A 26,612-nucleotide genomic window follows, 5' to 3' on the forward strand; every position below is an offset into this window, starting at 1 on the left:
TCAGAAATCTGCACCGTGATGAAAAGAAATTTGAACCTAATTTTCCATGATTTGCTGGTTTAACACTCTGAGGTCCAAATTATATTTGGCCATTTTTACTACTTTTGGTTTTACATTTGTATTTCACCTTTAAATTTTTTTTGTGTTGTTTGGTATAATTATTTTCGGCCCAACCTCACGTGTCTGAATTTAGTTATTTTTTCACTGACATACTGTATTAACACAACTGATCTGAAATTACACAAAAAAATAAAATAAAATCCTAGTAGTAGTTATATATATATATATGTTATATATATATATATATATATATATATATATATTTTCTTTTTTTTTTTTACTGTAAAAACAACAGACACGTTTAGTAAATTATTTTATAACTTTAAATTCAAATAATAATTGTAAAGTTTGAAAACGTATGCACAAATTTTATAAACAATAAAGTTTACAAAATCTACTGAAAACTAGTGAAAACAAGAAATAAAGCCGGTCTGCGCCATGGGAAAAACCATTTGTTAAAGGTGTGTGTGCAATATATTCAGTTTTAGGATTTATGTTCATTTTTAATTGTGTCTGGGCTCAAAGTGTTAATGCTACCTTATTTTTACTTAAAAACAACACTGTCACATGCAAAACTAGGGTGGCACTAGGGGTGACAAGAAATCATTTTAGAGTGGCACCCTATGGCAACTAATGCCACCCCTCTAGATCCGCCCCTGCCACAAACGGACTTTTTCATTTTCCAAGTCTCGTTTTATCGAACAAAAATCTGCCTGTGGTTCACACTCCCACCGCTTGGGGGCGGTAATGCAGCGTTAGCACCACTCCGAGGAAGGCGGAGGCTGCTGCGACGGCGGGGTTTAGGACCCGGTGGGCTGCGCTGTACAATAGGGCCGTTGTGGCGTGTTGGTGTCCGGGCAGCAGAGCTGGATCCTCCCGTTGAGCTGCGGGGACAGAAGTACTGAGTCCAGAACCAGAGCCCGGGCCGAGGCCGTGTGAGGACCGTGCGAGCGGAATAACGCGGGCGGCAGCGGCGGGACTGCAGGTATGAGCGGGAAAATGTGAACAATATGGTGGCGAGCTGAGCCTGAGCTCTGGGCTCTGCCCTGGACGGTCCCTTCAGGCCCGGGGCCTGCGCTCTCTCTGGGGCCGTCCTGCCTCTTTACCCCGGAACCACAAGCGGCTGGTAGGCTCCCGGGGTATGAACCCAGCGGAGCAGCACAGATGCCCGCCTCAGAGCCTCCGAGGAAGTGACATGTTTGAGTGATGGAGGCGCCTATGTTTGATTTCCCAGCCCGCGGGCAGGCCTTACAGTTTGGCGCCAACACTTTACACAGGTGTGTGAGGCTTTCTTTCAGGTGAGCCAAGAAACGGCACAAAACTGGAGGAGGGAGGGAAGTAAACAGTGTGTTAGCCTTTTCTCATAGTTTCCTGTCAGGTGCGCTTTTTAAACAACCTGACGTCATATCCGTGCGCCCTCCCTCCACAGGTTAGATGTCAGGTGGAGAACACCTGCCACACCTTGCTGTGGAGTAATGAGATCTTACATATATGAACCTGTTTGAACAGCCTCCACACACTGTACATAAAAGATGGAGGGAGCACTCATCGTCAGCGTGGAACCCTCAGCATTGAAGTGGTAGCTGCTGCCATACTGGTTTTATTTGGGGGCAGAAGTGAGCCCACTGTTTAGTATTAGTACCTACTCGGGTAGGCTCGTTGCGGTTTTTAGGGTTCTCTGTTAGGGATAGGTCATAGTACCCGGTACTTTTTTGTACATACTCCACCGGGGTTCCAAGCGATCTGAAAATGTGATGTCAACAGACTGCAAGATACCGATTGGCTAGTCAATGACGTCACTTGAAGAGTCATGAGAGTGTCTCCTTCATTAACCACTATTTTAAAAACCTGGCAACGAGGAAATTGGCAACACAGAAACAATACTGTGGTCCTCGAGTCCATGAGGGAGTCTATGAGAACTAACTCACTGCTGCCTCTGCTGGACAATAAAGGAACTGCAGCTTCTGGTGCTTAAGGTTACTGAAAAGTCAAGTGGAAAAGCACAAACATGGAGTGAAATATGATTTTTGTTTATCAGGGAGAACCTGCTGTTATATTTACCAACAGCTTCCAACACTGTAAGTTGACTTGAGCTTTTCACGTGAGGTGTACATCACTATGGTATGGCAAGGAGAGGGGCTCCTGGCTCCTCCTCTTCCTCGTGTCTTCATGGGGAATGTCAAGCTTGTGCCCCCTGTTGAAACAGCGTTCTGTATCTAGGACTGGTGTCGCTCTGGCCTCTTCCACTTCCTGTTTATTGACACAGATATGATTTAAAAGTTATAAAAACCAAATGTTTTTAAGAAGAACTGCTATAAGTCTTTGTTGTGTGTGATGTGTCTGTATGACACCTGTGAGGCGGGTGAGTGCTGCTCCGTCCTTCACAGATAGAGATGCAACACAAAGTAATAAAACAAAAGTGATCATATGTGATGATGACGCGTTAAAAGCAAGTGAATTAGAAAGTTACAACAGAGATACAATAAAATGTAAAATAATAACATGTAATCAGTGAAGTAATAGTTGAGTAATTTTATAAATGTCTTTATTTACTTGTGGTTTGCAGATATGAACTGAAGCGGTCTGACAGAAGAATCTACTAGCATGCTTTTCAATTTGAAGTTTACGGTGAGTACAAATTTCTTCTTTGTGTCCACAAACTTCTGTTCCATTGGCCTTAAAAATCATCAATATTTGAATGTCATCATCTTCTTTTGCTGCTGCAGGATGATACAGGATGAAACGCCTCCGGTCCTCCAGCAGCAGTGACACTTCTGACAATGAGAGTGAGTTAAGCTTGCCACTTCGTTTCCGGCGTCACCATCATTTCTAACCTGTGACTGCTCTGTAACTATTTCTGTAACAACAGAAGAAAGTGATCTGTGTGCAGTCTTGCCTGTTGGTGCGAAAGAATCAAAAGGATCCCATTTGAATAATCAGTGTGAGACGGCAGCATCATTAAAACTGGAAAATAATAAGCATGCTCCAGTTTTAAAATGTGAAAACGCTGTTCGAGCATTTCAGATTTATGCTGTTGGTGCATCACACCTGTAAATGTGCCTGACGTGCGTCTCCCTGAACACGTCACATGGATGCTGTTCGTGGTTCTGTGGAGACATTGTCTTAACATGTTTAAAGAATTGACCAAGACCAAAAAGATTCTTATTTAATATTTAAACTGTTCTTTGGAAACCTTTCTGATTTAAAAACAAACAAACAACAACAACCAAAAATTAACATCAAAATCTGATGCCACACCTCAGCCTAACGTTGCCCTCTAGTGATGGCAAGTTTCAATCAACTGAAGAGTGTCGGTCACAGAGCGAAACTGTGCTGCCTCCTGGTGTTTTGGATGTGAGAACAGACGGACACAGGTACACCCCTCTCAGGTTGACCACACGTCTCAGGCTTGGGGTCCAAAAACAGTCGCGGCATGGCAGCGTGACCCGTAACCCAGACCAAACTGTCTCCTTCATTTCTTTTTATTCGCCTCTTTCTTCTTTCAGGTCCATCGACCTCGTTCTGCTCCTCCAACAAATATGGGAGCAAACCTGGAACGCCTGCATCCAACCCGAAGAAGCCAGCTGAGGTGTGTATCAGACTTTGCTGAGCGTCAGTAAATGTCAGGATGGCGTTTGACTACCTGTGTGCGTCTCTCTCCCCCACAGGTGTTCAGGAAAGACCTGATCAGTGCAATGAAGCTGCCTGACTCCCACCACATCTCCCCAGAGGACTGCTACCTGCTGGCAGACACCTGGAAGCAGGAGTGGGAGAAAGGAGTGCAGGTACCAGCGAGCCCAGACACCATCCCAGAGCCGTCTGTCAGGTGAGTCCGACCGCCTCCCAAACGTCTTAGTTTGCCACCTCCTCTTCATACAGGCACTTGAGTACGCTGATCAGCGTACTCAAGTGACACGAGTCAGCCGTAGCTGAGCACATGACCACGTCAGACACAGCCTCAGAGACTGAACGCTCTGGAGGAGCTCCACCCCAACGGGAACCGGCTCAGGTATCTCATGACCCAGTGGTAGGAGCCCTGGGGGGGGAATTCACCTGTCAGCTGGATCGGGAATGCTCCTGCGTCTCCTGGAGGAGGAGGAGAAAGAATCTGTGCCATGGCTTCAACATGACCACAGACCAGTCTGAAAGTGCAAACAGAAGAGCAAATGCATTCAGCGTCAACTGATCGCCTCGCTCTCTCAATCACAGCAGGAGGAGATATCGCAATCATTACAGCTTTGACCTTTAAATGTGTTTGTTGGCTCTCTTTGAAGCAGGTTCTGGTTGGTTCAGCTATTCAGTCTAACGGCTCTCTGCTGTTTCTTTTCAGAGTAATCGCGGAGAAGCAGAAGGAAATGCTGTACGCCCACCAGAAGAAGTACATCCAGTGCTGGAGCCAGGAGTCCAAGGAGCCGGGATTCGTGAGCATCAAAGAGCTGGCGGATGCCATGTGCCGCTATGACCTGGATGACATGGACCTCTACTGGCTGCACGCGCTCAACCACGAGCTTGAACGCATGGGTAAGACGGGCCCGAAGATCCAGCGTGATGCTTAGTGACGCATCTTCCTTCTTTCTGTTTCTGCACATTTGTTTTTGTCTTCTGTTGGCTTTGTATTTGAGGCTTTTTACATGTATTTTTATGAGTATTTTAATATTTGGCTGTTTTTCAAAGTTAAACCTTCCTGTTTATTATAAATGAGGGCCATCTGCAGCACCGGTGCTGCCCACTGGGGGGGGGCGGCAGTGTCCACACTTTGAATACTTCAGACACCTCTGTTCTTGTTGTCGGGAGTGTCTGATCACGTGGGGTGTTGCTGTTTGGTCCTGCAGGTGAAGAGCCGGTGGACGAGCTAATGATGGAGCGGGCGATGGAGGCGCTGGAGAGGCAGTGCCACGACAACATGAAGCACGCCATCGAGACAGTGGAGGGTCTGGGGATTGAATACGATGAAGACGTCATCTGCGATGTGTGCCGCTCTCCGGACAGCGAGGAGGGCAACGACATGGTGTTCTGTGACAAGTGCAACATCTGTGTGCACCAGGTAGGAAACGCCTTTCTGCTTTTGCTAGCCCTGACCTTGTGACTGGAGCGTGTGTCGGAACCCCGGGCAGCACACTTGTGTTTTTGTGTTGTTTCTGCTGATGTTCTGGTTACACATCACTTGCATCCCGCTGTTCTTTCCGCAGGCGTGCTACGGCATTGTTAAGGTGCCCATTGGTAACTGGCTATGCCGGACATGCGTCCTCGGTATTGACCCGCAGTGCCTCCTGTGTCCCCAGAAAGGCGGGGCCATGAAGGCGACACGAGCCGGCACAAGGTGGGCTCATGTGAGCTGCGCTCTGTGGATCCCTGAGGTAAGTGAATCCGGGGTGAGGGGAAGTGGGTGCAACACCAACAGTGACAAATAATGTTTTGGTTTTTTTTTGTATCAGAGACTGAGATAAAATATTTACTGCTTTGGTCTATAGACCTTTAATAAAGGAGCACATGTGCGGAAATGATAGTGACAGTGAAAATGTGTGGTGCTGTCGTGTCCTCTGTGTGCTCCTCATCGCCTTCTATTTTTCGGCCTCCATCCTGCAGGTGAGCATCGCCTGTCCAGAGAGGATGGAGCCCATCACCAAAGTCTCCCACATCCCCCCCAGTCGCTGGTCTCTGATCTGCAGTCTGTGCAAGCTGAAGACAGGTGCGTGCATCCAGGTGAGTTATTCCTTCCGTTTCATGGCATAGAGATTACTTTAGACTGATTGCATGGCTGCAGACATTCAAGTTTGTTTTTATGATCCTCGAAGCGTCTGCAGCAAGAAGTCTTCACTGGAGCTGGACGTAAGCTGGCTTTTCCCTCAAGTAACTCGATCCGCTCTCTCCCCCTATTCAGTGTTCAGTAAAGAACTGCACCACCCCCTTCCACGTGACCTGTGCGTTCCAACACAGCCTGGAGATGAAGACGATCCTGGATGAAGGGGATGAAGTCAAGTTCAAGTCGTACTGCCTAAAACACAGCCAGCCCAAAGCCGGAGAGGCCGGCCTGAGCCCGGCTCGATCCAAAGCCCCTGGAGAGGCGGGGAAGGGGGGCCAGCGAGCTCAGCGGCTGCAGGAGCTGGAGGAGGAGTTCTACACCCTGATCGAGCCTGAGCAGCTGGCCCGGGACCTTGGGCTGTCCCCGCACCTGGTGGACTTCATCTACCAGTACTGGAAGCTGAAAAGGAAGAGCAGCTTCAACAGGGCTCTGCTGCCCCCTAAAGAGGAGGAGGAGCAGCTGGTGCTCCAGCCGCAGGAGGACAGCATCCACACCCGGATGCGCATGTTCATGCACCTGAGGCAGGACCTAGAAAGGGTGGGTGCTTCCTGTGCGTGCGTGCGTGCGTGCGTGCATGTGTGTGTGTTCGTGTGTGTGTGTGCGCGCAGCCTGTGTTAGTGGTGATGTGGTTTTTTAGCTTTAGCCTAAAGGATCGGAGCATGTACTCAGTGTCAGAGCAACCATTGCTGATTCAGTAGCATTTATAGAAACTCTGAGGAGTGAACCTGCTGTCAGCTAATCAGATCCCATCTATACTGCTGTCTTTCATAAAGTTGTGTGTATCTGGCTGCAGGTGAGGAACCTGTGTTACATGGTGAGTCGGCGGGAGAAGCTGAAGCTGCTGCAGAGCAAAGCTCAGGAGCAAATGTTCAACTTGCATGTGAAGCTCACGAACCAGGAGATGTCTGCAGGTGAGTTCACAGTGAGAAGCAGCACCGGCTCCGTGACTTGCTCTTTGTATCAGCTGACCTCAGAGCAGGTCACGTGACACAGAAAAATACAAAGCAAAGCTCAGACTCTGCTCAGTTCAGAGGGATCATCCCACATAGGATTATTTTCAACTTGTCAAAGCTTTTCAGTGAGAAATTAGTGATTTTTGACCCCTATGAAAAGTTTCTGTGTATTTTACCTGTTAATGAGCAGGTAGAAACCAACACTCGGTATGTGATAAGAAGAACATCCCGTCAGTATCATAAATTAATTTTATGATTTGGATCATTTTGATTTCTTTCCATTTATTAATAATTAATTTGGATCACAGCTTTCAAAGCTTAACTTGAAGCTCCAAGTGAGCCTGAGTTACCTGCTGAGGGGCGAGCCCAGATTTTACAGTGACTAATCAGAAATGGGGTCAAAGTTCACACTGTAAAACAGCTGGTTTGAGTTTTGAATAATTATGTAAATTAATATATGTAACAACTGTAACACAATAACTTGGGTATGAAGGTGATGTTTGGAAGCGTCATTAAATTTACTGAAGTTATGGTATATTTAAAACCAGCTGAATGTGGGTGTTGGGGATTTCTACGAAGGTAGGAGTTGTTTTCCATGAGGATCAGCAGGATTTATGATGCATTTATGATTCTTTTTTTATGATGAAGTAAAGGATAAAACAGTAGTTTGTGAGGACTCTTAAGCTGTCTGTGATGTGATTATGGAAAAGAGAAAAAGGGACTGAACATGTGTTTTCTCTGCAGGTCTTCCTGCTTCGTTCCCCTTGGAGAGTGTGCTGTCCCGGCCTCCTCCGAGGATCACTCTGAAGCTGAAGATGCCCAAAGCTCTGGGTGTTGGGAACGGACCGCTGTGCCCAGACAACAGCGGGAACGTGGGTGAGCACGGCGGTGAGGGGGTGGGCCAGGGGAAGCCTCAGCTGCACGGCCGCAGCATCAGAGATGAGCGCTCCACCGGCCGAACGTCTTCCACCAGCGGTGCGCCGCAGCACATTAAACCAAGCGGGAAACCTCTGACGATGCACGGCGCGCTTCACGGACAGCCTTCCAACAGCAATGGCAGACTGGAGCGAGACCGAGCACGCCTGGCCAAATCTAATGGCGTGCTGGAGAAGGGCGCTGCTCAGAGAGACGGCTCGTGCCAGACGCCCGCTGACCGCAACACTGCAAACGAGAAGAGCGTCTTTCGCAAGTCCGCCATGGAGCACTTTGGCCGCTCCTTCAAACAGGCCACAATCAACCTGGTCCGGACCACCGAGGACCTGCGGGCAGACAAACTGTCCCGGAAGAGCGGTGCCAAGGAAAGGCTGTGGGCCAAACCAGCACCAGAGCACCGCTTGAAGAGCGCGCGATCGTATCAGGACAGCGATGGGTACTGCCCAGACGCTGAGCTCAGCGACTCTGAGCCAGAGGCCAAAGGTCAGTGCAGGCGGCCACTCGGGCTGCCGGACATTCCGAGGAAAGGGAAACAGGCACCGGGCTCCAGGCACGCCATGCAGAGGTGACGGCTGTGCAAACTGCGGGGCTGATGGTCCGCACGAGGATGTACCGTGAAGGCGATCTGCTTGCTAAGTCCTAGCATACCGACCATGTTTCCGGCCCCAGCATCTCTTGGAGCGCACGTGCAGAAACTTACACACCCGGCGCTGTCTTCCCATCATGTGACGATGTTTGTCTCCACCCATGTTGGTCCTGAGAATGGTCAGTGATTTAACAGCTAATGAGCACATTGCCAAGAAGAGGAGGACAGGATTTCTGAAGGGACGCTCGGGGCGGGAGGCGCTGTGGGGGGGACGGACCCTTGTGTATTGTGTGCACATGTAAATACCACGTGACTCCCGCCCGTCAGCGCTGCACGTCTCCTTGCCTCTGCCTTCACACCGAGGTGCTGCAACTCTTTGTCTACCTTTCTGAAAACACAAATGCCTTCTGTGTGCAGAAACACTCCACACGCTTTAGCTTCCAGAAACAGTTAGAAACAATAGAAACACATTCCATGGTGCGACAGACACTGAACTGAGGTCTTCAATCATCATGATGAGCCTTTATTATATCACAAACTTTAATTGTGAAAGCGAGCTGCAGTTTTTGTTACGAGGTGCAATTCTTGCTGCTCAGCCCAAAAAAAATAGAATAAAAAGTGGGCATGCTCTTCTCCTTACTTCCTGTCGTGTACCTGTACTTCCTGCTCGATGATCGCGTCAGTTGAGCTCCAACTGCTCTGAACACTCAGTTTATCAGAGTGTTTTTTTTTTTTTTGTATACCGTTGGCCCTCTGAAGTCACAGAGAGAGAATAGAAACCCCGCCTACAAGCTGCTTGGAACAGCTAGAGGGGCAGCTAATCAGAAGACAATAACCAGGAGCAGTGGTAAACAGCTTGTTTCAGGTGGAAGGGCTGTTGGAGCTGAGAATCACGCAAAGTTGCTGTCATGGGGCGGAGTTTAAACCTCAGCTGTGATCTGAAAATCAGAAAAACGTGTTCAGAGCTCGACTGACGCGTTCGGGTGTAGAAACAGGGTAAAAGACAACATCTGTGCTGCTGCCACATGATCTAACCGCCTCTCCACTTGTGTCACTACGAGCAGCCGAGAGGTTCGCTTTGAGGATTAAACCATCTTGGAGAGCGATTTCACTGCGAACGCTTCAGTATCGATCAGGTTCAGTTATAACGTTCAAATGCAACCTCTGGTGAATGTGCGTGTGGTCTTGCGTCGACGTTCTGACCTTCAGACGTCTGCTTTTGGTTTATTGCAGTAATGATATTAGTCGGCGGTCTGAGTTGAGCTGCATGCACACTGTCGCTCAGTTTTCGTGTCCTGTTTGCTGCCCACGAACCACTAAAGCTCGAGTGTCCACAAACATGGCCAAAACAGTGACATCATCTCCAGGACCAAAGCAGCAATCAGAAGGTGGAGGCAAGCGCCATATTTGAAACGAGTCGGTTTCTCTTTTTGGGTTGAGCTGCAGAAACAGAACCCGTCACGGGTTTGTCCTATTTTTCTACAGATGCTGAGTCAGTGCTTTTATTTTATACCTTCATTTTTACCTCATTTTTACGCAGATCCTTCCTCATTTAACAGAAACCGTCTCTCGTGTCTCAGCGTGGTGTCTCCACACAGACCGCAGGCATGGTCACAGGCTGTAAACGGGCCTGTCGGCTCAGCTGCGAGCAAAGGTTGAATCCTCGGCGGCTCCAGGCAGGTGGAGCGGCTGCAGGAAACACTACATGAAGCCCAGAGTTAAACTTTGACCTCCATCGCTCGCCATTCTGAGCCTGTGTGTGTGAGAGTGAAGCTGTGCGCCCACCCACGGCGCTCCAACACTAACATATTCACAAAGATGTTTTTTCATGTTTGTTCCTCGTTTGGAAAATCATTTTTTAATAAAGTCTAAATGTTAAAGTCTGATGCTTGAATTAATTGAATGTTCATCGGTTTTCAGGGAAAGTCAGCAAGCAGGTTTTCTGTTTGTGGTTTCAGGTACTGCTGCACAATACTGCAATACTTATGGTATTAATCCAAGGCCAAGTAAGTAGAGGGTCAATACTGCTGGTACTGGTATCGATACTCTTGTAGGGGAGGGCAGTGTGTCGTCATCTATGAAATAAATTTAAACATCACTCAGTCACAATAATAAAACACGTTTCATTCTTTTATCTTTCCAAAGCTTTCAGGACACTGGGCCTGTGAAATGTACCTGTGATGCACTTAGCGTGTGTAGTTTAAATAAAACCGTTGACACAAAACAATCAGATGTTTTTCATACTTCAAAGTTAGTGTTATTGTCAAAAACCACGTGTACAGATCATACACAGGAATTTGAAATTGCAGTTCTCCCACACCCCTCAGTGTGACACTTAAGTCTTATATACAACACAATCTTTTATAAACAATAGTGTCAAACACAATCAGAGTGCTTGTAGGGTGGTTGGGTCAGAGGTGGAGGTGGGTATGGAGATGGTGCGTATGATAGAGCAGGGAAAGAGTTCACACCACCCAGTCACCTCTGTCCCGCAGCAGTCACACATTTGTGTTTTATTGGCACTGCCTTCATTTTAATTGTTTCCATTTTAACTCATATATTTAATCAGCCAATCACAGCAGCAGCTCAGTGCTCTTGATGATGAGCCGCTGAACTTCAAACTGAGCATTGTTTTAGGATCTGCTGGGATTTTCCCATTGACCATGTCTGGATCCATCCTGCCTGGTTCGGGGTGGTCGTCAGCTGTGCGATGATCTCACAATGATCAGCTCCGAAGCCTCAATCTGGTGCTAGTGAGGTGTACCAAGTGTCCAGTGAGAGTAACTGCGCATATTTACAGAGACCCTCTCCCTCCACTAGATGGAACTGTGATGGAGATCCTTCTGAGGTTGTGAGTCCTGCTGTGACTGACTGTCATTTTAACTTTATTGGCTGCTCTTGGGTCACACGTCTACTCTCAGTGTGCTCACTGGAATGTCCGGCACCTGTACAGTCCCACAATAAACACAGGAAGACCAGACGAGTCGCCCCCTGTTGGAAATGGGAGAGAATGTCCATCTTTTATGTACAGGCGTTTCATCAGCTGATCAAACGTCTTGACGTCTCTCCAGATGTTTTACCTTCACGTGCATTTTGGAGGTGAGCCGCGTGTGCGCGCAGGGCTGCAGCAGCCTCGCGGTCCTGCGGTCTCTTTAAGAGCGGAGCCGCGCTCTCGCAGCGGCTACCGGAAGCGCGCGGCGGGTCACGGCTCACCGGTAACAGACAGAGATCTGCTGCGGAGGATCCCAGCTTCCTCCGCGTGTCCGTCACACATGCTTAATGTGCCGCTCCGGTCATGACTCGTGCACGCGCTCTCAGACCGGCGGCTCGTGGCCTTTGTCAGCGGGCTGTGCTCGCGTAAACGGATCTGAGACACAGAGTGACGATCAGGTGAGGTGAGGAGGGCTGACTGCAGCACACACACATAAACACACAGGCACGCGCAAGTTTACTGCTGTGAAACAGCGCAGTGCACGCACCTGCTCACTTTCACTTTATTAAACATTAATAACAATGTAATCAGTGAACCTGTGTTTGTGTGTGTGTGTGTGTGTGTGTGTGTGTGTGTGTGTCAGCAGCAGTGATGTCCGGGCTGAGTGAGCCCAGCCTGATGGAGCTGCCCATGGAGAGTTGGATGTCTCGCCTGCCATGTGCGCTGTGGGACATCCCGCTGTTCCACCTGGCCATCCCAGGTAGGCCTGGTGTTGGGGGAAGATGGTGCTGATGGTGTGATGGGACCTGAATCAGTTTGTTCTGTCTTATTATCTCTGGTTTATTGATGATTCTCTGACTGTGAGGACGTGATGAACACATTGTGTCCACATTTCACACACACACAGTTCACCTGCTGCTCTGACAGTCAGAGATTCACCTGTTCATTCATTTATCAGCCTCTTCATGTTTTCTGCCTGATTGAACTGTTTCCTATTGAACTACAATTTTATTATGTGTCTCTTATCTTATCTCAGGAAAGTGGTAATTAAAATAACCAATGACAGAAATCTGAGATCAAACAGCAGACTCAGTAAGAAAGGAAAGATTGGAGCAATAAAGGAAATGTGCTGCAAGGAGACCAAGAAAAGCCAAATGCAGATTTGTGTGTTTGCATTTCTGTTTGTTATGCAGCATGTCTTATTGTCGTCTTAGTGAGTGGCTTTATTTCTTGACCCACAAGTACAAACCCAGAAAAGCATCAACAAAGTCAGACGCTGAGTAAAACATAAAGAAAGGCGCATTTTCTTCACTGTAGAACAGAAAAAACTGTTTTGAATCAGTGAGTGATTGTGGATACAGTTTACAAAAAAAGAAAAGAAAAGTGAAACACAAAAACAGGTTACATTGAATACAAAACAGAACGTTTTATGTTAGCACATAGGTAAAGAAAAAAGAAAACAAACAAACAAACAAATAAACAGAAAAACACAACCCAGGAGGGGCGATTGATACTAACAAACCCTTTTCTTACAAACCACACAGAAGTTAGCTGCAACACCACTGAGCTTCACATTCCCATTAACACAGACACACATCGGACCTCTATGGAATAAGCAAATCATTTAGTCAGCAGGAACATCCTTAAATTGAAGGTTAGAGAGGTTTGTCAGAAAAAGACCCCAGATTTGATTCTGGATGGAGAAGTGGATCTTTTCAAGACTAAGACACGACATGAGATCAGTTTCCTCTTTGCCTTGGTCCATTTTAAAGAGGAGGCAGTGCCGTTTCCCCAGCATGGTCACACGTGGCTTTGTGTCGGTGTGACGGAGGTGTAACTGCATGTGTGGACGGCACGCCGAGCTGCTTGCAGACACTGGTTTCTGGAAGTGTTCCTGAGCCGTGCACAGATTTATCACAGGGCAGTGTTTCTGCTGAAGGTTACAGTCATCAGCCTGCGCACAGAGATTCCCCCAGATCTTCTGAGTGTGCTGATGATGGCATGTTGTGTAGATAATGAGATGTTCTCAGCGAGGACTGCGATTCTGAAACAGGTTGTGAACCTCTGAGAAGCTCCGCCTCTCTGAGATGATCTTTTTCTACCTGATCATGTGACCGACCTGCTGCCAGCTCACTTTTGATCTTCTCTTTAGCACCGGTGACTTTCACACACTTTTGTTGCATCCGTCCCAACTTTTATGACACATCGTTTCTGCCAAATTCCACATGAGCTCGGATTTGTCGCGAGCAGTAAAATGAAAATTCATTTTCTCAGTTACATTTTCCTGGTTTTATTGAACATTTGAAATATCTGTCAGAGAAACAGGAACAGCGGCTTTAACAAGGATCATACATGTGCTGACTCGGTCGTTTAAGCTGCTAAAAATGGTTGATTAATAAATGAAGACATTGATGAAGCACCTTTTTTACACACACCCATGCCAAAAACAGTATTTATTGTGTGACTTTAAAGGTTTTGGGATCAGTTTGGGGGTTAGAGAAGCTCCAGATCCACAGCTTCATATGTGCAGGAAGTCTGTCAGGGCAAAGTGGAACATTCAGGATTATCTTTGTCCCTTTCAGGCAGCCATAATGCAATAACCTACTGCCTGGATATGGACGACAGGTCTCCCATCGACCTCATGCAGCCTGACATGCTGCAGAAGCTCGACAAATTCATGAAGCCCCTCATTCGCCCATTTGTGTACAAGTGGGCAAAAACCCAGGTAATACTTTTACAGCACTGGTCTGAAACAGCTGCCGCCTCAGGCGGATTACACTGTACAGTATCAGGGAGAAACCCAGCCATCCCACGATCCTCCACCAGTGGCTGACAGTGGGGAGGAAGAGCACAATGTGATGACAGGCTGTAACTGTACCTGTGTTAGTCCTTCTTGTGTATAAAGCCGGACCTGCTGTGATGAGTTGTGTGTCCTCCGTGTTTCAGGAGTGTTGTATAAAGCATCAGCTGGACTGTGGGGTGAGGTACTGCGACCTGAGGATCGCACACAGGCCCAACGACAGCTCCACACACCTGTACTTCTACCATGGCGTCTACACCACGCTCACTGTGGAGGTGACTCACAGCCCGGTCACACATATGCAAACAGATGCTAAATCCATGACAGGTTTAGATTTGAAATTCGGTGGGCTTCATGGTTATCCAGTCTGGCTTTTAGCTTTCTTCTTCACGGCTTACAGAGAAAGTTATGTTTCAATAGAGAGCAACAGAATATCAACCAAAAATCCAGAAACTCAGTTTGAAATAAGTATTTGATCCCCTACAGACGCCCACAGAATGGCTGTGTGGCCCACGTAGCACAATCACCCAGTCAGATACTCCTGATCTTAGCTCGGTGTGCGAATAAAGCACCGCTGTCCACAGACTGCAAGACCAAAGAGCTGTCACCGGACGTCAGAGGCAGGACTGCAAACCTGCACCAGGGTGACGGAGCGACAGGAGAGAAGGTGAAGCTGTCAGTGCGATTATTCAGAAATCTAAAATTACCGTCAGTCCCCCTCAGTCTGGAGTGAGGATGATCCTGAGAAAGGTGGTGGGAGGAGCTTGTTAACGACAGTCACAAATGACACCGCAAGTAGCATGAAGTTTGCAGTGAACATGTGAATCACAAGCTTGACAGAAAGTGCTGAGTCGCGTTTTCCTTTAATACGCGTTCACTGAATGACATGAAAACCAGTTTATACCTTTCAGGTTTGTTCTGCGTTTTTGGTTGATATTCTGTGATATTCTGTGATAACTTCCATAAAAGACCTTGGAAGTGAGCACACACACACACACACACACACACACACACACACACACAGAGTAAGAGTATCCCTATGTTCTTGTATCCCTACATTCTTAGAAACTTTGACTATGTTTGACATGAGCAATCCCACACATGTGTTTTAAAGCAGGAACAGAAAACAGCAGGACTACATCATTAGGAACAAAATGGCAGCAATAACACGTCAAATCAGCTGTGCACGTGGGCTGGATAAAGTTCATTTTGGTGTGTGAGGGTTGAGCTCGCCTGTGTCTCTGACAGACAGTGCTGACGGAGATCCGAGAGTGGCTGGACGCTCATCCCAAAGAGGTGGTCGTCCTCTCCTTCAGCCACTTCCTCGGCCTGAGCCAGGAGCTCCACGCGGTGCTGCTCACCACCATACGCACCGTGTTTGCCTCCAAACTCTGTCCCAAAAAGGTACGGACGCACTTCCTGTTTCCTGAAACATCTCATAGGTTTCTAACTGTAAGGGTGAAGCCGGCACAGAATCCCAAAGTACCCTGTTTTACAGATTTACAGCAGAGGTGCTGCCCTCCATGCTGACAGGGCGCTCCTGTTAAATAGCTCACACTGGATGAACCCATTTCACGGCAGTCGCACACGCATCAGTCAGCCAGTGTCGGTATCAAACACAGAGAGGATTCATCCATCCATTTATGCCTCCTCCAGTTTAGCTCCGCCCACAAAATGTGCAAGCATTAAAACCGACCGTACACAAACTTCATATATCAAAAAAGTGTACTTCCATTAAGTGTACTTCTTTGACCTTTAACTCATATTAAAGAGCCTGGTGGGGTTTATTTAAACTTTTAGGTAGGATTATGGGAGCCGTGGTGATTGCATTACCTGGATTATTAAGGCGTTCACGGCTCTGATGTGTTGCTTTCAGGCAGAGGTCACTCTTCGTAAGCTCTGGGCTTCGGGCTACCAGGTGATCGCGTCCTACGAGCACAGCACGGAGCGCCGGCACACTGAGCTGTGGCCGGACATCCCGTACTGGTGGGCCAACAAATGCAAAGCCGAGGCTCTGATTGACGAGTTTGAACGCATGAAGCAACAAAACAGGAGACCAGGTGACCTGCTGATGAGTCATGATGTCAGACAGGTGAGGATTAAACACATTCACCATCTGGATCTCACCGTGTGTGTTTCAGGAGGTTTCTTTGTGACGGGGATTAATCTGACGGAGGACCTGAAGTACATCTGCACCCACCCAACTGAGTCCCTGAAGGACCTGGTGATGTCCACGTACCCGACGCTGCTCGGCTGGGTCAAAGAGCAGACGCCCGGCGAGGAGGACGGCTCGCTGAACATCATCGCCGGCGACTTCGTCTCGGAGAGCCGCTTTGTGCCCACCGTCGTGGCGCTGAACCAGAAGCTTCTGAAGCGTTCCTCGTGACTGTAACAAGCGTGACCTGAGGAGAACGTGAACCACAGCATGAGAAGCACACAGGCCTTTTTGTTAGCGGTGACACAATAATACTTGAATATTTGTTCAGACATGAACGTTTCAGCCTTTAAGCTGCTTGAAAAGAGACGTTCTGGTATTTGGACCTGCACTGTTTGTTTACACTCACCTCATTATTTATGCAATGTTGGAGGCAGCGCCGTGGCCGGACTCACGTTACGCTGACCGAAGCAATAATTCTACAAATAATCCAGTGCGTAGGCTTTTTAGAGCTGGGTCGTGCTGCGTGAGATCGATCCGAACCCCTCACAGTCAGCTGCAACATGACCCTACCGTACAAGCGAGCCTTCACCTGCTCTCCCCTGTCCCACCTGCTGTTATGAGCCTGAAATTTACCCAGGATGCACTTAAACTGTGACAGATCGTCACACTGTTGCTCACAGCTGCTCAGAGATCAGGAACAGAGTTCAGAGGTCTGCAGAGTTAAACTGAGTGGCGTTAAACACCTGGTGTCTTCTGGATAAGAGCTGAAACATCTTCACAAAGTCGAACTGCTGCAGACTGAAACACAGTTTAAATGTCCCAAAAGGTTGATTCTGTCCATCTCGACTTGGCGTTTTCAGTGGAAGAAACAGCCCAGTGTTCATTCAGTGGGCTGGTTTCAGTCATTGTGCAGAAGTACTGTTTATAAGGTTGGAGACCTGCAGTCAGCTGAGACTGAAGAAGTCTCTAAACTCTCACTGAAAAAGGATGATAACAAAACGTTTCTCCCACTGAAAGCATCCAGATGAACAGATTCAACTTTATTGGTATTTCTTTACCTGGATGACTGAGCATGTATCGAGATGCAGCTTAAATGTGTTTTCAGCCCTGACGGGTTCATGTGCACTTATGAAAGTAATCATGAGTGTAAAATATTCCCAGTATGAAGGTAAAGATATGTGTGGCATCAGTAAATAATCTGAAAGAATCAGCTTATTGTGAGGGGTCAGATGGGAACTGCTGCTTGATTTTATTTTGAAATGACCCACGAATAAGCACAACGAATTCAGCGAGCACACGTGACTGTACTCTTTTATAATATTGTGTGTGCAATATTATTTCGTATTTAACCACAGAGAATGTAGAAGAGATGTGAAACTTATGCAAACTGCATGGAAAACATATTTGCATGAACACAGCACTGTTCTACTAAAGCCTGATTTAGCCAGTAGATTGAGGCTTTCCTTCCAATGATGCTGTGCCGCTGTGCCTGTGGACATGAGCTTTTTCAATAAACACAAGCATTTGTAAGAAAATCCTCTTTTTGTTCCCTGACTCATCAGCACAGTGTGAGAGGTTTTTCCCATTACAGCTGAACTCAGCCGGAGTGATCTGCCCTCTGCAGGGTTTCACCAGCAGGGCGCAGTGTTTGACCTGACTGCTCTGTCTTTTCCTGACCACTTTCTGTGTCATGAGGTGAAGGAAAGGAGCACAGAGCTCAGAAAATCTGATATGTTTGTTACATCATTCGTTTTTTCTTCCCCCTGCTGATCCCGTCCATCTCCTCTGGATCTCCTTTATTCAGGTTTCCTGTGACTGAAGTTCATCATCATCCTAAAGGCTGAAACACAGAGCTAATGCAAACTGAGTTACAGACGCACGACATATAAGGAATGACACAAGTGACAGCTGTCATTGTAATCAGCTTGTGAATGGACGTGTGGCTCCTCTGATATTTAAAAGTACAATGATAGACGGAACCTTCAAAACCTTTAAAACTTTGAACTTTTCTTTTTGATAGAGCTTATACAGCAGGACAGTTAATCAAAAACACAGCAACAAATGGTAAATGGCCTGTATTTGTATAGCGCTTTACTAGTCCCTAAGGACCCCAAAGCGCTTTACACAACCAGTCATCCACCCATTCACGCACACATTCACACACTGGTGATGGCAAGCTACATTGTAGCCACAGCCACCCTGGGGCGCACTGACAGAGGCGAGGCTGCCGGACACTGGCGCCCTCTGACCACCACCAGTAGGCAACGGGTGAAGTGACTTGCCCAAGGACACAACGACCGAGACTGTCCGAGCCGGGGCTCAAACCTTCCGATTACAAGGCAAACTCCCAACTCTTGAGCCACGATCGCCCGTCCACCTCTGATTGGCTGAAAGACTCTGAAAGACTAAATGAATGTTTTGGAGTCAAAGTCCGGACTTAAATCAGACTGAGCTGCTTCAATGTGACCTTAAACAGGCGTTCATGCTGGAAAATCCTCGAATGTGTCTGAATTAAAGCATTTCTGCAAAGAAGAGTGGTTCCTCCACAGTGACATGAAAGACTCACTGAAGGCATCACAAATACTTGGTGGTGGAACAGCCAGTTATTATCAGGTTTAGGGGCCGTTACTTTTGCACATGGGTCAGGTAGGTTTACATAACTTTCATCACTATCTTTGTCCAATATTCAAATTTGATGATCTGAAAAATGTAAATATGCAAAAACAGGACAAACTCTCATTCTTATCAGTGGGAGGCAGATATCGGTATAATGCAGCCACAACTAGATCTCTATTATTCTTTTTGATTGTCTCTGCTTGTTCTCAGCATAACAGATGTTAAAGCTGAGTGCATTAATCTAATGCACTCATGATTTTTTCTATATATAATAGCTGGTAGAAGACACTCTAATCTTCTACTGCTACTAGTATCTACTACTACTGTATTTTTTCACTTAAAGAGTAAAAAATTGACTTAGTACATCAACTACTTTGTCCTCTGAAGGTCATGATGCTACCTGGAAAATGAAAACTGTGGAAGCTGGTGAAAGCATACACTGTCAAACAAACACCCATCCCACAGGTTTTTTCTGCCACTCCCTTATGATAAAACTTGGTTCCAACATGTTTTGAGCTTACACATGAGCTTACACATGAGCTTAAACATGAGCCCACAGATATATTTCTTGTCTCTGGTTCTACATTTTTCTCATGAGGTGGCCAATGAGTATTCTTACACTATTTTTCACAAAATCCCACAGCCCACCTTTAGGCAGCTGCTGCAGTAATCACTACAGGGCCGGTCAGTTTGTGGTTCTGACCTCTCAACTGCCCTTTATGGATGGAATACCCTCATCTGTAAGCATTAGCCAAGCTCCAAATCCAGAAAAGCAGAGTGTTTAGAGGTCTAAGCAAGAATAACTCACACAGCTTTGCTTTTTACAAGAACATATGTCAGTATGTCTTTTCTGTCAATGTTCAGCCTTTATGTGCCTGAGGGGGTGGAGGCGGTACATAAACATCAGTCACAGTTGGTTTCGTATGTCATGGTGGATTTCTTCCAAGGAACTAAAGACTCAACGGACACATTCTATATCAGTGACGTTCCTGAAGCCATGTGGCAATAACTGGGCGGTAAACCCACGCGTCTCCACTTGTACACCAACTGAAATGAACTGAACTGAATTGATGCAAGAGAGGAGAGTCTGAGAATGAGCCAGCAGGCTGTAACTGAGTTCATGCTCAGGGACAGTTCAGTTGCCTCCTCTGAATTGTTTATCCAGGTGTGTGTTAGAAAACGCCTGACAGAAATCAGCACAGGTATAAAACTGAACATACTGACTGACATTTCAGTTCATATCTAAGCTTCTAACTTGGAAGACTATATTATAAATCAGTAGAAAAGAGAATTCCTGGAGAATCAGGAAGTGGACACACTTCAGTTACTTATCACTGCAGAGCTGCCGAACTGAGTTTTTTTTTAATTTAGGAGGACAGAAGATGCAGTCTGTGTGGCATCACTGAAGATGACAGTTATTCTATTTCAATACTTTATATTAACAGTCTCAGTTATTCAGAGACTGTCAGAGCTAGAACAACCAATCGCAGCTGCCAGACCCCGACTCTCGACGTGATTAAATATGACGCATTGCTCACATGATTGATTTAAATGGTGTAACTGAAATCCTGGGGCCAGCTGTAATGTGGATCATGTTAAAACACCTCACTCATTATATTTTGCTTTTTGCCTCAGTAAAACAAATATATATTCATCTACAGGATTTTCCTTCCATATAAGACAGTTTGATGCAGATGTTTTTGTAACTTGATGATGGGTTAGTGTGCAGATGTTACACATGAACTTCAGCGTGAGCAGGAGAAGAGAGAGCTCCCACACCATCCTCTTCCTTTCAATAAGAAGCTAAGCTGTATTTCCACATTACTTTGCGATGTTGTGTTCTTCGTGTCTCACACAAAGAGCAGAAGGCACCCAGATTTGAATTAAACATGTGAAACTAGATCTTCAGTATAGTGTGAACAGGATGGTGCACAGACATCCCAAAGTCACCTGTTCACCAGTGGAGTCATAAAAGAGATCAACTGTTTCATACACTGCACTCTGAAACACGATATATGAGCCTTCTTTTTACAAAGATGTGCTTGGGTTGAACGCTTTCACATGCAAACAAAGTTTTGAATTACATAACAGAAGGTTATAATTTACAAAAATGTTCATCCACAGTGGAAGAAGACATGTATGACGAACTGTGGGACAACAATATAGAGACTGCTCAGGAGACACTTCAGACTCCATTTCTACAGCACGATTTCTTTGCATCTTCACTTAAAATTTAGAGCAGTGAATTTAGAGCTGACTGCTCATTCACAGGGGGTCGTCTCAGTGTTTCTGTATCAGTGTAGGGTCTTTGTAATACAAAGCAACTCAAGGTGACTGCTGTTACAGAAATAATAAATGCTGTGTGTGTCTATGAAACATTAGCACACTGTGTACCTCACATCTCTGCTTTACTGCTACTGACATCCAGCTTCCTGTGATGGTGTCATCATTCAGTCAGTATCGCCGCCTTTTACCACGCTGCTCTGCCACAGCTGTGGTTTAATTCTGTTAAACCACAATGTCTATGCTATGTGCAGAACTGTGGAAATAACACAACACATTTGTTCTTGAATTCCTCTTTATTGTAGTTGAGGTGCTAAAATCACCACAACGTTATTTTAGGGACATAAATTGGAGCACAGTGTCAATGACACTCATTGTTCAGCTGATGATCTGCAGTGCTTCTGCTTCTTCGTGCTCACCTGCAGGAGTCCCACAGTGACAGCTTTTCATGTCTGCAGGTGTGTCCTGCACAGCTTTTCCACCAGGCTGTGCTGTGGAATAAACATGGGTTTTCCCACAGTTAAAAAAGTTTGCCTCACTTTTGATTTCCACTGTGGCTGTGAACTGTTTAATCATTTATTTTAAAGTGAAATTAAACACTAGTTTATCACATTTTATATTTATGAATGGCTTTGAATTAATTTAACACAGCTTTTACAATGATAAAACGCCACAACACCAGGCTGAGTCGTGCTGGGATGTTAAAAGTTAATGCTTTACACTGAAAACCCATCTTACACACACATGCTACTAAATGAGAAACTTTAAGTTAAATGTTAACAGTCTGCGAGTCTTTGAAAAATCATCTGCAAATGATCCAAAAATACAGCAGCATAACTGAAGCCCCAGCATGAGCTGCACAAACTGGAATAAAAAGCCTGAAGGTGGCAATTTAAATTGTTTCACTCTGACACTCCTCACACTCTGCAGCTTCACTCTTCCTTTTGTTCTTCCCACTACACCACAGGTGTTGAACTCCAGTCCTCGAGGGCCGGTGTCCTGAAACTTTTACAGGTGTCCTTGCTGCAACACACCTGAATAGAATTTGTAGGTCATTAGTTTAAAAAAAGTACTCCTAAAACCACTTTTATTGCACCATGTTCATTCACTCTTGAGCCACTGTAACATGAGTCAAATAGCTGAATTGCCACCTCTGAGAGGTGACCCCTGCACTACACCCAGTTTCCTGGTGTAAATATCAGCCACCTCCACTTTACCGGTTACTGTGATTAAAAAATGTCATATCGACCATTTTTGTGCACACAGGCTAAATAATCATTTTAACAGTAGATGTTGTCATAAATAATTTTGTCATGTCTCAGAAATGCTGTCTGTATCCTGACACAAATTTGAGCGGTCGTTGTCATTCCAATGCATCTAACTACAACAAAGGTGGCCTTGGAGGCGGGAATATACCTACTGTGCCTTGTTTTATGCAGCTGTGTCCTCGTTGATGAGTTTAAAAGAGGAGATGCTGTTATGACTCATCGAGTGATGCCACTGACCAGCCAATCGGTGACATGCAGTCTGACAACCACATGTTAGTACCTGCTCAGAACTCGTTCTTGTTTGGAATCCGGCCCTGGAGCTAGGATACTAAAAAAGTACCAGGTACCATGAACTATGACCTAATGGAAAACCGTGCTGAGTCGATCCGAGTAGGTACGAATGGAAAAGCGACCGCCTCATGTCACTCATCACTCTTTAAACTTCAGTTTGATTTCCTGAGTGAATTCTCTGATGTGCCAAGTTACTTCATTCAGTGTTATTGACCCCAGAGAGTGGATTTTACTCAGGTCTGTCTGTGACATCAGAATCAGAATACTTTAATAATCCCTAAGGAAATTATATGGGTTACAATTGCTCCAAGACAGTAACAGTAACAGACTAAACTAATGAAATAATACAATATATTACAAAGTTTACAAACTGAAGAAATAGCACTAATATATACAAATTGCCAGTGTTGGGGAGTAACGGAATACATGTACTGCCGTTACGTATTTAAAATACAAAATATGAGTAACTGTATTCCGTTACAGTTACCGTTTAAAAGGGTGGTATTTAGAATACAGTTACTTTGTTGAAATAAAGGGATTACACGGTGGTCTTTTCCTGTTTCATATGTTAGGCCAGACCTTCCCAAAGTGTGGGGCCCGCCCCCTAGGGGGGGCGCAGAGCCATTGCAGGGGGGGCGCGGCATGAAAAGGGAAAAACAAAACAACGCTTGGACACTGCTAGCACGGGGCGCCTAGACAAACGCAAAGCAGGAGATGAAGCATCGCTGAATATGTTTCCAAACCAACTTTATTCTAAGCCAAAGACTAGAAAATATGGTGAAGCATATCTTCCTTTGGCTTCACCTGCACAAGTGCCGAGGTTGGTCTCCCCTGCAAAATTGGTTTTCCCTGCGTCGGGAGCAAATCACGGACAAACAGGATCCCACATTCTTGATTTTTAGTTCACCAACACTTCTTGTAATGACTAACTACTCCTGAAATTTTGGAGATGTTTGCTCTTTACACAGTAAAGTTACAGTGGGATACAAATAATATCAGGCTGATCCTGCCACGATTTGTTCCCCGGTTCAAATCACGGACAAACAGTATCCCACAGCTGTTTATGTCTTTAAACCCATTTTGCACAGAGAGGCATTTTTTAAAAAAAATGTTGAATATAATTACACAGGAAAAAAACAACTACATGTAAAAATAATTACGCCGTGACGCCTCTGACTTTGTAAATGGAGGGACAGTAACTGCTTGTTTATATGTAAGCGTGTAAAACCTGAAGATAGAGACAAAATACTGTTAATCTGACTATCTGCCATTCTGCAATTCCTCTCATGTAAGCAATAACGTGCGCACGGCGTGACGTGAAAAAAGCCACATACCTTTGACGTTGCCTGACGAACTGTACGAATCTGTATTCCTCGTCCACACATACACGCAAAAAATGAGTTTTAAAAAATCTCAGTTTTCGGTGATTCCAAACGCCGTTTACGTGTGGACGAAAGAGCTGCGTTTTCAAAAGTGTGGACGTAGTGTAAAAGAGTTAGTAGTTTATTTTCTTACTACCTGTAATTTAGTGCAGATTACTTGTATTTGCTTAATTGTTTACTAAATGTTTGAGGTGTGAAATAAACCGCAATTGAGCAAAATATGTGTGTGTGTGGTTGGAGGATGTGTTAGTGCGTGCGTGCGTGTGTGTGCGCGCGCGAGGGGGGCGCGAACATTTTTCTGTAAAACAAAGGGGGGCCCAGCGAAAAAGGTTTGGGAACCACTGTGTTAGGCTATGCCCTCTCTATTTTCGGTAATTCCACATGTTGGAAACCCAAACAAAACACGCATTAAGAGGCTCAGATGCCCTGTGTCTCAATTTTGTGTCTCATAATGACTTGAAGAAATATTTTTTTAAATGATTTAATATGAAAGCAATAGCAGAGTGTTACAGGCATTATTTGTGCGTGAGGAAGGGAGAAAAAGGAGAGTAGAAAAGTACGACTTGCCACCGAGCAGAAACGGGAGCTGGAAGCATGTAAATATAATAATAACCATGCAGCCAAAAAGAGTGCCTGACAAGCCCAGTGGTAAGTAAGCTATTAAGACTCGACTGTACACTGTGTTCCTGTTTTCCTCCCAAACAATAAGTTCCGCTGGAGCAGCCTTTCAACGCCTCCCTCTGTCTCTCGCTAGCAAAGTTGACCCAGACAACAAAGTAAAGCTAGTTTTCTGCTAGGAACCCAACACGGAACCCGAAATATTAGCCATAGGTCCCTATACGGTTCGGAGCCGCAGACCTGTTTTATATACGCGTGGAAAGGTTTTCTATACTAGATCACTGCAAAAAGTTCAGCCTTGCCTAATGTCCACCCTATTACTCATTTTATATTAAGATTTAAAAATCTAGTTGCTATTGGTATGGCGAGTAACCCTCAGTAATAGTAATAATCACACAGCAATAGGACATTCATTAGTTGTAAAAAAAGCATGATAATATATTAAGTAATCCAAAGTATTCAGAATACATTACTCTCATTGAGTAACGTAACGGAATACGTTGCAAAATACATTTTGGGGCATGTATTCTGTAATCTGCAATCGAATACATTTCAAAAGTAACTTTCCCAACACTGCAAATCGCTCAATTATAAGATTAAGACTATTGACAAAGAATATAACAGTGGTGAGAATATTACAGAGGTGGAATATATGTGGTTGATATTTAACTCTAGCCTGTGAACTTTGTCCTTTGCTATTTTACTGTAGAGCGTGTGCAAAAGAGTGTAACTATTGCAGTGTTTACAATGTATTAGACGGAGTGTCTCGGGCTTTTGTGTTTGTGGATGTGACTTTCTTGTGTTATTTAGTTGGGAGCGTCTGTTCCCGGGATCCGTGGGTTAATCCATCCTGTGCTCCCAGACTGTTCCTTCCTGTTTGTCTTTCGTCTCTGTGTTAAGCTCTCCTGTTTGAGTCTGTCATCTGTTACTTCCTGTTTTACTTTGGTGGTCTTTTGTTTCTTGTCCTTGGCTGTATCTCAATTCAGGGTCTGCAGCCTTAAAGTACGCAGCCTCAACGGTCCTCAAGGGCCGCGTACTCAAAGACCGCTAAGGCCGGAAGTGCGAGGCTTGTGAAATGGGACGGTCTAGCCTCCGTGGCGCTGCCCAGGTTGCCTAGCAACCATGATAGCTGGAAACGTGTGGTTGACAGAAATGAAGGAGAACATATTTTGTTTGTTTGTTTGTTTCTACATGAGCTTTGTGTGATTTAATAAGTATCTGAGGCTGAGACCACAGGACTGTAAAACATGATTGTTGGGCTTCATATCTGTACTGAACAGTCATATAAGATTAGCCAGTAAATAACAAATAGTTAATGTTGTTCATGAGACTAAAGTCAGTGGAAATATGAGATGGCCAATATTATAGTTATTATATTAATCATTATTAGTTATTACAGCAGTGAGTTTGAACTCTCAAATCAAATCACTTCTATTGTCACATCACATGTGCAGGTACACTGGTACAGCACATGTGAGTGAACTCTGTGTCAAACACTGAGCTTCAGTAAAGATTCAAGTTGAAGTCATTTATATTTCCTATCACCTTAAATCTTCACTCAAAGACAAGTATCTTTGACAGTGTATATATAGATGTATTATATATAAGAGACAAATATTGTTCTTTTAATATGTTGGCATTAGTAAATTTGGCTCAATGCTTACATATATGTGTAAAAAGCAAATGTACAAGCTGTGATAACTGTTTCTGATAGAATGAAGAGTAGACTGATATATTAAATATTCCTTTACTGGGTGAGAAAATCAGACCATGTCATAACTGCTTTAAGTCATACAGAATAGATATCAGAGCCTTAAACAGGCTGACTTCTGCTAAATGGGTCAAACTGGGCAGAAAGTATACAAACACATAACATCCTTATAGAATATGATGTAACACTATAGATCAACTTACCTCAGAATATATAAA

The 26,612-nt window shown here is 45.3% G+C and overlaps 2 protein-coding genes and 1 long non-coding RNA gene across 9 annotated transcripts; all 3 read left to right on the forward strand.

Moving 5' to 3' along the window:
* The first annotated feature begins 653 nt into the window (after positions 1–653).
* jade3 (jade family PHD finger 3) lies at positions 654–10,215 on the forward strand. 5 transcript variants are annotated; one of them, XM_085150101.1, is made up of 12 exons: positions 654–1,045; positions 2,627–2,688; positions 2,787–2,846; positions 3,567–3,649; positions 3,729–3,886; positions 4,391–4,581; positions 4,893–5,104; positions 5,250–5,417; positions 5,647–5,763; positions 5,942–6,400; positions 6,657–6,774; positions 7,561–10,215. In XM_085150101.1, the coding sequence occupies exons 3-12, from the start codon at positions 2,798–2,800 to the stop codon at positions 8,316–8,318; spliced, it is 2,313 nt and encodes a 770-aa protein (XP_085006227.1). In that variant the 5' UTR covers positions 654–1,045; positions 2,627–2,688; positions 2,787–2,797; the 3' UTR covers positions 8,319–10,215. The 5 variants fall into 5 exon arrangements, with proteins under 5 accessions (XP_085006227.1, XP_085006228.1, XP_085006229.1 ...); XM_085150102.1 differs by lacking the exon at positions 654–1,045 and adding an exon at positions 1,052–1,639; XM_085150103.1 differs by lacking the exon at positions 654–1,045 and adding an exon at positions 1,052–1,358.
* Positions 10,216–10,412: 197 nt separating this feature from the next.
* Positions 10,413–20,166, forward strand: plcxd1.1 (phosphatidylinositol-specific phospholipase C, X domain containing 1, tandem duplicate 1). Of its 3 annotated transcripts, XM_085150120.1 has the most exons (7): positions 11,494–11,730; positions 11,914–12,027; positions 13,850–13,992; positions 14,214–14,342; positions 15,316–15,471; positions 15,944–16,127; positions 16,209–20,165. In XM_085150120.1, the coding sequence occupies exons 2-7, from the start codon at positions 11,919–11,921 to the stop codon at positions 16,451–16,453; spliced, it is 966 nt and encodes a 321-aa protein (XP_085006246.1). In that variant the 5' UTR covers positions 11,494–11,730; positions 11,914–11,918; the 3' UTR covers positions 16,454–20,165. The 3 variants fall into 3 exon arrangements, with proteins under 3 accessions (XP_085006243.1, XP_085006245.1, XP_085006246.1); XM_085150117.1 differs by having other exon boundaries at positions 10,413–11,730; positions 15,944–20,166; XM_085150119.1 differs by having other exon boundaries at positions 10,413–11,725; positions 15,944–20,166.
* Positions 20,167–22,931: 2,765 nt separating this feature from the next.
* Positions 22,932–26,409, forward strand: LOC146491078 (uncharacterized). The gene is made up of 2 exons (XR_014872193.1): positions 22,932–24,310; positions 24,346–26,409. It is a non-coding gene; the product is annotated as an uncharacterized LOC146491078 (long non-coding RNA).
* Positions 26,410–26,612: the final 203 nt, after the last annotated feature.

Source organism: Neolamprologus multifasciatus, chromosome 23, assembly GCF_963576455.1.
Source record: "Neolamprologus multifasciatus chromosome 23, fNeoMul1.2, whole genome shotgun sequence".
Classification (NCBI taxonomy): Eukaryota; Metazoa; Chordata; class Actinopteri; order Cichliformes; family Cichlidae; genus Neolamprologus; species Neolamprologus multifasciatus.